At 44.7% G+C, this 15,174-nt stretch overlaps 2 protein-coding genes across 2 annotated transcripts in view; both read left to right on the top strand.

The window, feature by feature from the left end:
• The first annotated feature begins 1,276 nt into the window (after positions 1 to 1,276).
• Positions 1,277 to 3,933, top strand: LOC131265872 (RILP-like protein homolog). Its single transcript, XM_058268211.1, has 3 exons — positions 1,277 to 1,616; positions 1,674 to 2,473; positions 2,545 to 3,933. Exons 1-3 carry the CDS (start codon positions 1,350 to 1,352, stop codon positions 2,660 to 2,662), a joined length of 1,185 nt encoding a protein of 394 aa, XP_058124194.1. The 5' UTR covers positions 1,277 to 1,349; the 3' UTR covers positions 2,663 to 3,933.
• Positions 3,934 to 4,667: 734 nt separating this feature from the next.
• Positions 4,668 to 15,174, top strand: part of LOC131265868 (coiled-coil domain-containing protein AGAP005037-like) — a 35,475-nt gene continuing 24,968 nt past the window's right edge. Inside the window, exons 1-7 of the mRNA XM_058268206.1 lie at positions 4,668 to 4,883; positions 4,979 to 7,671; positions 13,791 to 13,841; positions 13,948 to 14,075; positions 14,147 to 14,517; positions 14,608 to 14,755; positions 15,100 to 15,162. Of these exons, the coding sequence (XP_058124189.1) occupies positions 5,010 to 7,671; positions 13,791 to 13,841; positions 13,948 to 14,075; positions 14,147 to 14,517; positions 14,608 to 14,755; positions 15,100 to 15,162 (3,423 nt within the window). The 5' untranslated portion in view covers positions 4,668 to 4,883; positions 4,979 to 5,009. The remainder of the gene's footprint in view (positions 4,884 to 4,978; positions 7,672 to 13,790; positions 13,842 to 13,947; positions 14,076 to 14,146; positions 14,518 to 14,607; positions 14,756 to 15,099; positions 15,163 to 15,174) is intronic.

Genomic DNA, 15,174 nt, shown 5'->3' with positions numbered 1-15,174 from the left:
GAAATCACGCAAATGCGTCATTATCGATGTTCCCTCGGCCATATGTAAGCGCGCGAGTTGCTTCCTTAGAATCGTTTGGTTCGCTACCGATTTTCGAGCGTATACCTTGCTTAGGTTGCACCACATTTCTTTGGCCGTGGTCGCTTCCCTAACGATTTCCAGGCATTCGTCGGCAAGGAAATTTACAATAAGGCTTCGTGCCTTTTTGTCTGCCTTCGCGAATGCTGGTTCTTCGATTTTTATGTCTTCGGCCGACACTATACTCCACACACCTTCCGCGTCCAAAACCGTTTGCACGCGGAAACACCAATTCTGGAAATTGGTGTCTCCGTTGAAAAGCGGTATGTTGTATTTCGCCTTCTCCATGGTTGGAGCTGGGCCCATAACCTGTTCGGAAAAACTACACTTGTGTGGAAGAATATAAACACGACTTGCTCGATCGGTGGTTAAACTGCAACTCACTTTATTCCAGTTCTTTGCTTACTTATATACACGAGAACTAGTTCTTTCGATGAACGTTGCTATTCGTTACTTCTTAATACTCGTAAGTATGAAAAAATAAGAATAACGATTAGGAATTTGTTAATCTTTGTTTTTTCCATAAACTAAAATTCTTTAGCGTTTCTTATTCGTTCGAGTGCAATTATAATTGATTTGATTTTTCTGCATCTTTAATAACCTGAAGCAAGCATATTACAAGGCAGTAAACAACAGTCAACCAAAGGTTTTACCCTTTTTTCCCACAAATACTCCACGAAAGCATTTTGGACACGTTTTTCCGTTGTTTTATCTGTGGGAGTCATTTTAAATTGCAACATTTCTGACAGTTTTTCTGTAATGACGTCATCGCAAAAAATCAAGGTATCTATTTGTTTATGTCTCAACAGGTTAGCTCATAGCATACATCTCCGCACCCAAGGTTTGATTTCTTTCTATATAACCAGCATATATAGCTTCTTTGCAAATAAATGCGTTATATTCATTGCAATAGTGCCCTCAATGCAAGCATAAGACTATAGAATAAATAAAACTTACACACATAGCAATATTAGGGTTTTTTTTTCTAAAATTCTATGTTTTAAAACTTAAAACACTACACAAACGTTCAAAACTGTATTTTGAAAATTGATAAAACCTTTCACTTATTTTCAATGCCGCATCTATTCTCACTTTTCCAACCTAACTATCGCGACAAACGTCAGCGTAACAAGGCCTTATCCAGCCTTCAAGATCAAATATTGCTTTTCAAATAACCTTGGTCCTGCGCCTGCAAAATAGTGACTCGTCCCTTCCCTTGTTTCGAGCTGAAATTAACTATTTGTGCATCGTACAGTGGACGTGATTACAAAATGAATGTCGCGGAAAAGTTTACGGTGGTCGACGTTTACGACCTAGCATTGGAAATCGGGAAAGAGTTTGAGACAATAATCGACACTAATGGAGCAAATGCCGTCTCGGGCTTGATTACGAAAGTGGTCAATGCGTTGGAGTTGATGGAAACGCTGACCTGCCAGAATGAAAGCGAAAATGTCACCGTGCAGGAGCTGCAGGAAAAGATTGCCCAGCTGGAAGCGGAAAAGGAGCAGAAAGCAGCCTCCCGGTCGCGATATGAAAAGGTGAGTTGGTGATAGACCATGGACGGATGGAGCGAAACTTACTTTTTTCACGTACAGGAGCTGGAAGCCATCGAGGACCAGTGGCGTAACGAGGCGAAGGAGCTGTTCAAAGTAATCGATAAGTTGCAGGAGGAAAACCGTAAACTGCAACGTGGAATTGCACAGACGGCGAGTGAAAACAGCAGCCAATTGGAGGAACGGGCAAGAGAAAACGACACGAACGGTGACTCAAACAATGGTTCGAATACGTTGGACCCGGAGTCTCCGGCGTACAAGAAATCCGAGCACAAAATTCAGCTCTCGCAGCTGGAGGAAAAGCTGAAACGGAAAGAGATTGAGCTGTGTGAAAAGATGGCCGAAATCGAGAGTTTGTCGAGCCAGAACGACCGTTTGAAGAAGGTGATAAGCGAAAGTCGCAGGCGACAGAAGCTATCGCACAGTCAGATTGTTACGCTCTGCGAAGAACGGGCCGACTTTCTGGCCCAAATACAGGACCAACATCATGAGATCAAGGCGCTGCGGAATCAACTTGGCCTGGCCGAGAAGGAAAACGAAGACTTAGCCAACCGTGTGAACGAGGACGAACGTCCCCGTTTCTCGACGGTGGAGCTGAAGGAGGTGCTGACCGATCGCAACGAACTGAAAGCTCGTGTGAGTGATCTCGAGCAAGAACTGATGACGTGTCAGGCGATCGGAGTGGTAGGAAAGACCGGTGGTAGTAACACGGACGTGTGCCAGAAGGAACCGAACCTTGATAAACCCATAGATATCAGCGAATTGCCTGTACAAGGCCCTTTGCCTTACGAACCGGACGATGCTCCGTGGAAAAAGAGTAATGAAAGTGGTATAAGAAAGTTGTAAGTATTAACCGGGTGTTGGAAAAAGAAACCGGCAGGACCAACTGTTCACTTCCTCACACTCTTTTTAGCTTCCGCAAGTTGTTCAACGAAACCTCTTCCGACTGTTCGAGCTTTTCACAGCGCTCGCTGTCAACGCTCTCGAAAATGGCACTCTCATCGGGACCACATAGTGATATACCGATTTAAAATGGTAACCTTTCGCGCCAAACGTGGATGCAGTATGAAAACACGGTAATGGATTTACACAGAAAATGGAACAAACAACGATAGTAGATGAAATAGGTGCAATCCCTTTTTCAAGTCGACCAGCTAACTCCTGGTGACGTTTTTAAAGATTAGCGTTTTGGCATGTTCTGGCACCCAAGACCCGAAGGCATTTCGAGGATTCGAATGGAACCTACCGTGTCGTAGCCATATTGTTAGCGTAGCCAATTTTTTCAGCAGATTAATCCAATTTGTAGAGCTGTCTAAAAGTTGTGTTATCGGTATTAGTGTAATTTCTCGTATAAACAGTTTCCCACCAACATGGGTATTTAGTACTCCAATCTCTCTAGTTGCGTAGCATGCACATGCAGTAACAGTTCTTTGCGAAGGCATAGTTATCAATTGTTGTTTTCTAGCATAGCGATAAACAAAGCAAACGTTGTTTCGGTACGAATTTTCGTTTTTATCACTACAAGTTTTCAGATTCGTTCCTAGCAGGCGAATAGTTCCACTTCCAACTTCTTCCATTTCAATTTAGCTTATTAAGGGCCAGTTTTTTGCAGAATGTTATGATTCCAGTCGATAGTATAGAGTGTGATTGAGTGAATCAGAAAGGAACATTCACCTAAGTCTAGTCAACATTCACCAAGCAAATTTTTGCTACATTCCATTTAACACTTTGCATTCGATATAAAACTTTTTTTTATAGCTTTTCCTTAAAACATGTTAGTTCATCTACATCTCGAATGGGACAAACTCTGGGGGTCTGTTGACAGACAAAAAGTTTTTAGATAAGGGCAATGCAATTATACAGCAAACTCACAACATCTGAACAATATTGGGGAACAGGTATTATAGGAGAGGTGTCTCGAGCGGTTCGATGAGTCTAGATTATCTTTAAACCAGAACGACACTTTATTTACAAAACCAAAAAAGAAAACTGAAACGGAACTGTGTCAAGTATTATGTGAGACAATATGATCAATTAATAGCCATTGTTTTAAACTATATATTTCCATTTTTTCCTAAACATGACTGAGCATGAGTTTTAAGCCACAACACTTCTATGTAATGATGTCGTAGGCATATTTTGGACCATTATCATAAACTATGGCCAGCTCCCATATCTAGTGAGGAATTATCTCACATAAAACTAACATTATAGTAGCGAAGTCTTAAAGGAAAGGGTTTGGTGTTGTAAGTTAACCTTATTATAACTTTTAACCGAACTAATATCATCAGTAGCAAAGCAGAAAAAACGTGTTTCTTCATTTATCAACGGGCAAAGAAATTTCCGCTCGCCTCAACAAATTAATCTCCTTTTATAGTAGCTATCTAATTGGAGTCATCGAAGGCAATGCCAATTAAATCATAACTCGGGTTGATTCAACGTCCGTTTCAGTGTGCCCCTAATTGCAATTACCCAATTCCTTCGTAATTTCCTCAGGTGCGTTCGTGATGCATTTGCAACACATCTAACCTTGTTGCAGCGGTGCATTTGTACCGTTGTTACAGCAGCTGTAGAAGGTAGAGTTGTATCAAACTTTTCGAACCCGCTGGTCCGTAGCATCCGACGCTTGTCCTTTTCATCGTATCTCCTGTCCTTTTTCTCCCATCAAAAGTGTAGTAAACTGCTTGAATTTGCACATTATTTAATAACTAGTTGCGATAATAATAACTTAGCAATGATTGTAATAACTTAGCTTTTCGTTAAGTTTATTATCGAAAATAATACAAGGAATTTATAGATAAAAGGATGAGTTTCGAAAAAAGGAGGACCAACAAAATAGTTCTAGCTCTACAGAAAATAAGGTTCTCTAAATATGTTGTAAAACTGCTCGATTCCGACCGCAGATCAACAGTAATTCCCGAACCGTTATTTCTTGAATGGAACGGATCGGACTAATGAATCGTATTCGATGCCCACCACTAGCTGTAGAGAAGCAATTGCGTGCGGTGCGTGGAAGGGTACGAGGAGTAATCGGAAATGGTTTATTTATTTTTCAAGCGACTTTAGCAAACTTTTGCTGCTGCTGATAAGATGCATCGCGCTCGAGTGATAGCATAAGGTAGTGCCGTGTGTTGAGTGTGTTTGTGTATGTTTTTGTAAAAAACAACCTACCCTGCATATACGATGAGCCGTTAATTTATAATCATAGCTTGCGACAGACACAACACAGCAAGCCTGTTACGCAAAGAAAGAGTAAGTCCCCCCAAGCCTTTGCCGACGTGATTCAGATTTATCGATTTTCTCGCAAAACAGTTATCTAATCTGAAGACCTTTACTCCAACTATTAGAATTTCCCCGAAAGTGGGCGCATAGACGAAAATGTCCGACGATGACGCTCGTCTTGCCAGTGCTGCTCCATCACCTAATTGCGCAGAAGATGTGACCACATCGACCGAGCACGGTTCGCACGCGTTTGAGCATTCCCACGGTAAAGGTGACGACGGAAATGATAAAAGTATTGTGGGGAAAGCGAAAGTACAAACCACTGACGTAAGTGAACAGGCGAAGGACGAAAATGTGGTGCATACAAGTGTACCTAAAGCAGATGGCCATGAAACGCCGAAAGGAAAACGCAAGTGCGTCCAATTTAGCACCACGGAGCACAGCGAAGCGGAGGATATGACGTTGCGCAAGTTTATTGAAGGGGATGAAATATTGGACAAAAAGAATCCGTTCAAAGACGACGATCAAGGTTGCTTTGTGCTCAAAAAGCGGGACAAAATACAAGATAAGAAATTTGATTCGAACGCGCACGAGATTGGTATCGCGCGAGATGGTAACGATGGCAACGACGATGTAGACAACGACAACGAGTTCATTACGAAGGAAGAAATACTGCGACAATCGAAGTATGTGAAAACCTACATTAAAAATCCTGATAAGCGGCTCAACTACGATAAAAGTGTGATACAAAAATTGAACGCTATAAAGGCGCAGGGGCGTGAAGTACGTGATGTGGTGGTTATTGAGTGCACCACACCACCTCCACATTTACCACATCCACAGGTGCGACCACCCATTCCAGCACCGAGGGCCGTTTATCAGCAAAGCGATAGAAACAACAACAATCGAAGCAAACGCTCACCGCAACAAGCGCACACGTGGAACCCTAAACCGATGCCAAGGGCGCGTCGGGAATATGCGGAGGTAAAGGTGCGCACCGGTTCGGCCGATGCCGAGGAGTCGCTGTACGATTCGAACGAGGTGGTGCTGAATGCGCTCAAGTTTGACAGCCGGTTTCGGCAGGTCGAATTCGGCTCGCAGGATGACATTGACACGATAGCAGAGAAGACGGAAGATGCGGATGGAATTGAGGGAGCGGCAACGGGGGAAGAAACCATTTCTCGTTCGGAAACATCCACCGTAGCTTCAACACCCGCCAAGGGCCAACCCGAAGGAAAGAAGTCAACGTTTGCCGAGGATGTTAAGAAATCATTTTCCAACACGGTTAAGAGTGCCGACTTTATGAAATATCTGCAAAGCAAAGGGCTGTCGTTGGTGCCGGCCAAACAGCAGAAGTCAATCGACGGTTCCAAACGGCCGGATGTAAAATCAATCGACAAAGGTCGCACGCTGTCCAGTGTCTCCAGCCCAGTGCCCGTAACACCACCCCGACAGCAAACCAAGCTCTCGGTGCTAACAAAGTTCCTCCAGCAAAGCCTCTTCACGCCAAAAACACCAAACGATCCGGCCTACTCGTCGTTCTTACCCCGGTCTTCCACACCAATGCATGCACGGACTCAACTTCCTTTACGAAATGGTCACACCGGGACCAACTACAACGGCTCTCTCGTCAAACGATCCGTCTCGGTGGACGCCAAACCAAAGGTTAATTTTAAACAGTTCGATCAGGTTGATGCCGCTAGCATCAGGCGGCCCGTTTCAGTGAATGATTTCGATCGACCGAAGCTTCGCACGGGTTTCGCGAACCAGTCAATGTCTAGAATCGAGTCGGCGAGACGTCCGGTTAAAAATGCTGGCGTTCAGGTAAACCTCGCGAACGGCGGATCCTCGGTAGCGATAGCTGACGGCAGAGTAATTGCTGTAGCGTTGCCGCCTAGACCAGGTAGCTGGCAACCCGTGCCTAACAATATGTCTAACGCAGGGAACCAACGAATGGACAACCGGTTCCACGGAGGCGCTACTTCTTTGCAGACAGTTGCTCCGCTTTACGCAGAACCGCTCCGTGAAATAGCGATTTCACCGATACCAATGGGGAGGAATCGGTCGGTCGTAGACTCCGGGTATCACATCTACGAACAGACGCCAGATAATTTGAGACGTGAGATGCTCTACGGTAAAATCGGACATCATCCTAACAACGGATGGCACTCTCAGGACCGTCGTTCGTTCAGTAGCATGCAGGAGGGTGGCGTTGCGATAGGAAATGGTACCTACGGACGCCTTCGTCCACTTTACGTCTCGTCGCCACTCTCTACCCAATCAACGCCAATCCGCCGAGCCTCGGAAACATTCGATCGCGAACAAATCCTTCACCGGGTCTACGATTTCTGCCGCCGATCGATCCGGAACAGTAAATCGAGCATTCGTTCGAATCAAACGGAGCCGCTCTACCAGGGCACAACTCCCAGCGTGCGCATGGTTGGTAATGGCTCGACGTTACCCATCGAGCGGCCACGGGTACAACGTGTACAAAGTTTGAGCAATCCCCGCACACCCACGGGAACAACGAACTACACGAGAGCAGCCGGAACGATGGGTTCAAACCAGCCTCCTTTAGCACGCCGCAACCAACACGATCGTAACATTGAGAACATTTACGCTTTTGTGAACAAAAAAATGAGCCAGATGAGCGTTAGCAATGGAGTAGCCAAAGGGGTCGCTGGAAGCACCCCGTCGCTCCATACGGCCCCCTCTACCCTGCGGCGGGTAACGTTTTCTCGGGCGAGCGGACCGGAGAATTCCATGGAACACGGGTTTGAGGAAGCGGACTATGTAAACATACGAGGGGCCCCCGATGGTAAGTAAATATTGATATGGATAGATTGGCAAACGATCCCTTGCCACACATACTCACTTGGTAGTTCTCAATCGAACCTATTGATTGGCTGACGTAAACGCGCTTTCGTAGCTACTGCGCCAGTATTTGGTAATGGGACTTTTTTTTGTTACATTTCCAGGCCTACTAACATACGGAGTTGGTTCACTTTGAAACGCTTTATTACAGTCACAGAGAACTTTTACACACAGAAGTAAGCTTACACCACGATCATCCCCATGGTTCCGGTAGATTTTAGTTGTTTAGACTCTTTCTCGTTCCTATTGACCTATTGATGTTCATCTTGCACACTAATGCTGTATGTGGTTTGTAGATTCCTTTCCATCACTATTTATTCACTTCATTTTTTTTGTCTAACACAATTTTCCTAAATATCAATCGTTCGATCGTAAAAGTTTCTGTTCCATTAACTTTCTTTTTATTTTATTTTTAATATTAAACAAATGCCCTTATTTTGTGCATGATACCAAATCCCAAATTGGTATGTCGAGCTGCAAGGCAGTGACTCTTTGGAAAAAATACTGGTACTATTCATATTCAGGATACAAATGACAATCTATCTACTTAAAACCTGTCCTCCTTCGTTCTGTGGATTATTTTCTCACTAGTTCTAGTATTGAGTGCATGATAATGCCTTTTTTTTAAATAATGTTGTATCGATATTTTTCTTAGTCTTTTTCGCCTTCCAATCGAGCAGCTTTTCCGTCACTGACCGCTCGTGTTTCTTTTTCTTTTTCTTCGTCTCGTTTTCCCAACCAACCCCAACGTCGTTTCGCAGGTATCCAGTACCGTACCACGCAATGCTGACAGATTTCAAATGGCACGTGATTTTGGCGATTTTGACGCCGACCGCAACCGAAACCCGAAATGCTTTCGTAGGATCGTATCGTGATAGCAGAGCAAGCAATATACAGTATTCTAAATTTGAACGCTGAACGAAGATGATAGTCAAGACAAAACAAACAAACAAAAATGATACATTTTGAATCCTATTCGAATATATATACCCGGTTTTTAAACATATTTGCTAACTACCACTTTATACATTATATAATGTCCCCAATCTCCGTACACCTACACATATTTAATGCCTAACATATGATAAACACATTTATACATACACATATATATTTTGTATATTTGAAAATAAACTTTTACGAACCATTGGGTACCGCTTGGAAAACCGCTTGTTTTTGAACCTAGACACGTCGTTACCCATCTTCTACCTAACCAATCGTCACGTTGTTGAAAGCTCACTCATTGAAACTGATCGTTACTAACTGAACAAAAATCACTGGCAAGCTAAAGTGTGAGTATAAAAGTAAGCTAATGGTTTGTATAACAACAATGTTTTTGTTTGTATAAATGTTCACGATGTTCGGCAACGATGCCGATGGGTGGGTAGTTTCAGTCATAGTGCTTTAAGTAAAATAATGTTTTGTCCTTTATTTACTTTTCTATGGCTAGTCGTTGCACAATTAAATATAATTTATTAAATTATTTGCCGAATAAAACAAAAAAAAGAGTAACATAGAATGATAATCTTGCGGCGATCAATACGCGAATTACACGATTTATGAGAAAAAAAAACATAGCGGCTCAATTGGGTGGGTCATCAACATTTATTTTGATAAGATAAGGCAAAGAGTCGTTTCATCAAGGGGTATAATAAAACCAATATGGTCAATGTTCAAATTGGTCGTCGTAAAAAAGCCATTTCTAAAAACACGATCTTGATGTCCAAAGGCAAACAAATGCTAAATACTTGATTACCACTCGGGTGGTTCCGTAGGGGAAGGCAAAGGTACCAAATCTTTAAAATCAGTCATACTGACTCTACTTCCTCTGCTGATAGTGTCTTTTTCAATGACCAGCATCACTTGATCGTGATTCTTCACATTCGGGTATTTCGTGGTAAATGGCAGTTTATTTCTTTTTAACCCCCATTTGAATGCTCTACCGATTGCAATAATGCTCACGAATACATCCTTATGCACACCGCAAAACTGCTGGCGATTACGAGCTTTCCCAACATAAAATGTATGAGCAGCAGCAGCAAATTCGCTCCGGCAACATAGATCCGGAGCATGCGCGCCGGACACTTCCGTGCCGTGTTCCAGCGTTCGCCCGGTGGGAGGAAGCGAGAAACCGTGCCTGACAGAGAGCGGCCAAAGCGAGATGGAGAGAAATTGGTTCTGTGCGAGCCACCCCATGGTAGCCTGTGCTTGGGCTCAGGGTGGACACTTTTCACACAGATCCGTCGTTGCTCGTGTCGGTGCGGTGTGCGTATTAGCTTTCACAGTCCGGAATCCCTGCGTTCGGGAGGAGTTCCGCCTTGACTGAAAACTGCAACTGCGTGTAAAAATGGTGTGTCGAAAGACAGTGTGGCTCCCCCCGCAAGTCTGGCAACTGAAAACGTTTTGAAATCTGCCGAGATCGAAGCCACCGAGAAAAGGTTGTCCAAAGTACCGACCTGCGTGTGCGTGTGTGTATGCGTTCTTTTTTTTAAATATCTTTTTTGTGGTTTCAAGCAGTAGGCAAGGTACAGGAAGAAGTCGCTCGAAAAGGAAACCACAAAACGACGGTACGTGATACGGCGCTGGTGTGGCCGTCCGGTTGTGTGGATAGGGTTTACCGAAAGGTTTCGTCGGACGCACGGTTCCCCCGAACCAGCGGAAACCCGAAGAGACGTTCCGGTCCGTTGGGTGTAGCTAGGCGTTTGGGCAGAGAATTGATTGCGTTGCATATCCGCCTCCGCGTTCGAACCTGCCGCAGGATTCCCGTGCTGGACACCAGAGCGCTGGAACCGGTCGTCGTCGTCGTAGGGGACGTATACATGTACATGTACGATACTTGGCGTCTGTAGTTGCTCGCCTCAACAGTGTGTGCTCAGGATTTCCCGACCTTAAAAGCAGGAAAATATCGACTGACCATCCCCGAATGACCGAAAAATGAACGCGTGTGTGTCAATATACGCCCCGCCGTGTAGCACCAGGTGCCGTGCGAGGGTTGATTTTCGCTCGCCTCACTCGCAACGAGGGGGTGCGCTGTGGCAAGGATAAGACGAAGGATGTCTAAACTTCCCTGCCCTAACGGCACGCCGGTGTGAGTGTGCGCTCGCGAGTGTGTGTGTAGGTGCGTGAATTTTTTTCCCTTCCCGTTTGAAACAGTGTGTTATTTGGCGAATTGAGTAGCCGAAGCAGTATGTGGCTGCAGAAAAAAAGGTGTTGTACCGTTTCTATAGCATAAGCAAATAGGTACACACCGACGAAGCACAAAAAAAAACATCCTAGTAACCTGTGGTGACAGAAGTGTGTGACAGAAGCAAGATAGATTGGTGACACGGCCCCTGTGTTCCCCCCGGCCCCACTGTGGTGTTTCTCCAGTTAATCCGACTGTAATTGAACAAAAATCCTCCAAGCCTCGCACCGTACCGGATGTTCGGGCGAAACGGACGACAGAAAGAAACAAAAAGGTGAAAGAAACGCGCAAGCAAAAGTGGCAAGAAAAACGGCGGAGTAACCCGCTGGCGGTGAAGCTGCCCCGAAAAAGAAAAGCTCTCCGGGGCCGTAGTGTGAGATCAACCGCAAGACGCACGCTGGGAAAATGCTGATTCGGTGGAAAAGCAAAGATAAAAGCTCATCCTCAACGTCATCGTCGTCGAGCACGTCGAAGAAGAAAAGAAAAGGACGAGACAGCGGTACGTAGCAGCAGCCTACGCAGTAGTCGTTTTTCCTCGTCGTTTTGGATTTTCGGGTTTAAGGTTTTCCCCCTGACAGACGTGGTGGAGTTGCATTGGCCTTTTTTTGTTGTTGGTTTTTAATTTGTCGTCCAGGGTGGGTTTTAAAGAGAAGCACACTGTGATGTCGATGACGAAGAGAAACAAGACGTTTGGCTGCTCGGATCGTCTTCGTCTTCGCGTGCGTGCGTAGGGTGGGGTTTGTATCCTTTTCGCCCAGCGCTGCTTCGTTCCAGAGCAGGGCTCTCGCAAATAAACACAACTACCCACGCACACCGTACATTAGACACACGGGTTTGCCCAATGGGGAAGGAAAGGATGCATAATTTATCCAACCGTTGCCGTTGTCCCTGCATCGGAGCTACGGGCGGCGTAGGCAGCCTGCTGAGTCGATGACAGCCAGCACACGGGGTCCAACCCTCCTCGCGAAAGGGATGAGCCAGTCCTCAAATTCTCTAGTGTTCCAGCCTCAGTCTATCCACACATGTGCACACATACAAACACACACAACAATTATGTAGTGGACTTCGCGAACCATGGGCCGCACCTTTTCCACCAGGCGATGGCACAACAACAACTCTTGTCCGAAAAATTGATCAATGTGCCCATCCATCTCAGCAAGCGATCGAAAACCGGAGTCGGACAATTTCCCCTCAATCACATCACCTTCCTTAGAGGCGTTTAATGCCACACCACCTCTCAACCACCACGACGAAGGGCCGTTCACAACGTTTCGTACAAATGGGTCAGGTTTTCTCAGCCAACCAGCATCGACCCAATAACGATTACGCTGGAACTGTCCAATACTATCAGGGCGGTCTATTAACAATTCATTCATTACTGATTTGGTGGCTCCATGCCCGGAACGTGCCCCATCTATCTTCCCGTGCGCAAATCACGAACACGCAACGGGTTCGTCGACAGATTGCGTGTCGGCGGAAGCACACGACGGAAGAAGCCGCCTTTTCGCAGCGAATCCCCATCCTTATCACTGTTAATTACCATCTCGAGTTGGCTCGAGAAGTTCGGGATTTCTGACTAGGTTGGATCGTTATGTTGATGATGATGTATGTATGTGTTTGTGTGTGTGTGTGTGTGTATGTAAGCGTGTGCCAACCTTTGAGATGAAAGGTTTCCCCCAAAGTTTAAAGGTTAAAAAGCATGGTAATGGTTAAGGCTTCCTTATCAAACGGACGATTTTTTGTTGTTAGAAGTTTGTGTCTGACCGGATGATTATAAAGGATTCATGTTGGGTGGTGTTCTAAGGTGAATGACTTCTTGAGCTGTTTTTTTTGTTCTGCAAACAGCTTTCACATCGCCTCTTATAAATCTGGCAGGATGCTGTAGACCGACTTTAAAGTAGCAGAATAATTGATTCAGTAATATGTACAGTTTTTCAACAGGCATTGTGCAGCTAAATTGCATCAGTCGAAATTTCCAATCTAAACCAAGCAAAACCTGGATATAATTGACATAGCAGCATTTAAATTTATTATTATTTTTCCTGTTCAACTATTCTCTTTTTAGATCTTGAGAAAAGAAAATATTTCATAGACACAGTCCAGTACTCTCTTGTCATGAATTCCGAAAAATACCAGATTCTTACCGGTAAAAACGTCTTCGACCTTTCCATTGCTTCCGAATACTGTAAAATGGTTTTTAACTAGCAAAGCTTCTGAACGGATTGGATTTCAAAATGAAATTTGGGAAATTTTTATTCGGGTTTTTTAATGTTATTTGACAAGTACTGTTTCAATATTTATTTATGCTATTTGTGAATCAAATTTAATAATTAAAACTAACTAAACTAATGTTTATAATTTCTATATACCAATGATAAATTCGATCAAATGTTGATAACTTATCTTTAAACTGAAGTTTATAATTTATGCACACAAATATGAAGATTTGTCAAGATTCACATCTTTATACTTTAATGCCGTCATTTAGATATAGTGGGGTTTCTCATCTACAAACTTAATGATTCTCACTAATTTATCAAAAAAAAAACGTGTTTACCTAACCGACTTACGCCATCCGCATGGCGCGCGAATTTAACTGGCTACATAACCTAATCCCGAACAAAGAACGCAACCGTTAATTGCACGGTATCTCGCAATCCATCTGTGGTCGCGACAGCGTTCCGAAGCGGTCGTCGACGTAAGAGTAAAAGCCGTAATCTCGAAGCGTCGCCGGATGACCTTGTGAAGTCGCTGATTTTGGTAGTTGGAATTCGCAATCCGGTCCTAGATAGAACTAAAACTAGTTTTTTCTGTCGTTTTCGGTTTCGGTTTCGTTGCGTTACTTCTCCAATTCCCGCCGGACGAACTTCAATCTGCAGAGGATGACTGGCAGAATGATAAAAGTAACAGGAATCCGCCGAACGATCAAGGTAAGATGATCTTTAATGAGTTTTTCTTTTTTTGTTGGTTTTCCTGCCCGCTGCCCCGCTGGCCATTCTCGGGCTCATGCTTTGATTTTTTGATCTGACATTTCAGCGATCGATGACAGGCGACGGTCGGCGCGGAGCCGCGAAGATCCCCGGCGGCACACCCTCGGTGGGGATATGCTGCAATACCAGGCCCAGCAGCAGCCTCCCAACATCCAGCGGTCGCTGGAGTTTGAGGTAACCAAGGGCGATCGGCCTTGGAGGAAAAATAGAATGGAACTGACCACAATGACTTCTTTTTCCTGCAGACACCTCAGATGCGCGTCTACACACCGACCAACCAGGGCCCACTGTTCGACGATGATCCGGGCATCATGTCGGAGGCGGAAACGGCCAGCACCGGATTTCGGCGCGGTGGCAAGCAGCGATCATCGCTCCCCGTGGTACGGACGCCGTCGAAGACGCTCGAGCGTCCACTAGGGCTAGTTTTTCTGCAGTACCGCTCCGAGACGAAGCGGGCGTTGCTGCCGAACGAAATCACCTCCATCGACACGGTTCGGGCTCTGTTCGTGCGATCCTTTCCCCGCCAGCTCACCATGCAGTACCTCGAGGGCCCGAACGTGAAGATCTACATTCACGATTCCAGCAAGGACATGTTCTACGAGCTGGAGGACGTTAGGTAAAAGCCGTTTAACCACTCCTCCCCATTCCAGGAGATGGCAGAAACGATTCTATGATATCTTCCCGATTTTTTTTCCTCAAACCGTAGATCGCACCTGCGTGAAATTCGAGATAGGTCAGTGCTGCGGTTGTTCGAATCGAACGAAGTCAGCGCTCCGCAGGTGTTACCGGGTGGTCAGAACATTCCACAGCCTCTTCAACCGGCAGCTATTCCGAATCAGTGGGATCAGGAGCAGGTACGGTTTGGAATTGGGCTTCATTTATGTCAAATAGATCGTGCTGATCGTTTTAGTTTATTGTGCAATGATTAATTGGTCAAAAATATAAAAGGAAAGTGATTAAATATGGGAGACAAGCACACAGCCTCTTCACAGTAGGGAAAAAATGAAGCTTAAGAGAAAATGTTGAATACCAGGCAAACAGAGTGGGTCCTTTAAAGTTGCATGTAAATATAACTTTACTTTATCTACTTTTTTCATCTGATTGGTTTATAGTAAAAACAAACAATGTCAAAGTTGTGCAAAAGAGCGACATTCAATGATCTTATATTTACCATTTAAACTTTCTATCTGTTTTACAGAGTTACTTTAGCGAGCCAGAATTTGATTCGGAGTATCAACATCAGCATATTCACAAAAGCAAGGTAGGTGGACAC

This window comes from Anopheles coustani, chromosome 2 (assembly GCF_943734705.1).
Source record: "Anopheles coustani chromosome 2, idAnoCousDA_361_x.2, whole genome shotgun sequence".
In the NCBI taxonomy this organism is placed as follows: domain Eukaryota; kingdom Metazoa; phylum Arthropoda; class Insecta; order Diptera; family Culicidae; genus Anopheles; species Anopheles coustani.
Note: the sequence above shows the minus strand (reverse complement) of the source record. Positions and strands in the feature narration are given on the sequence as shown.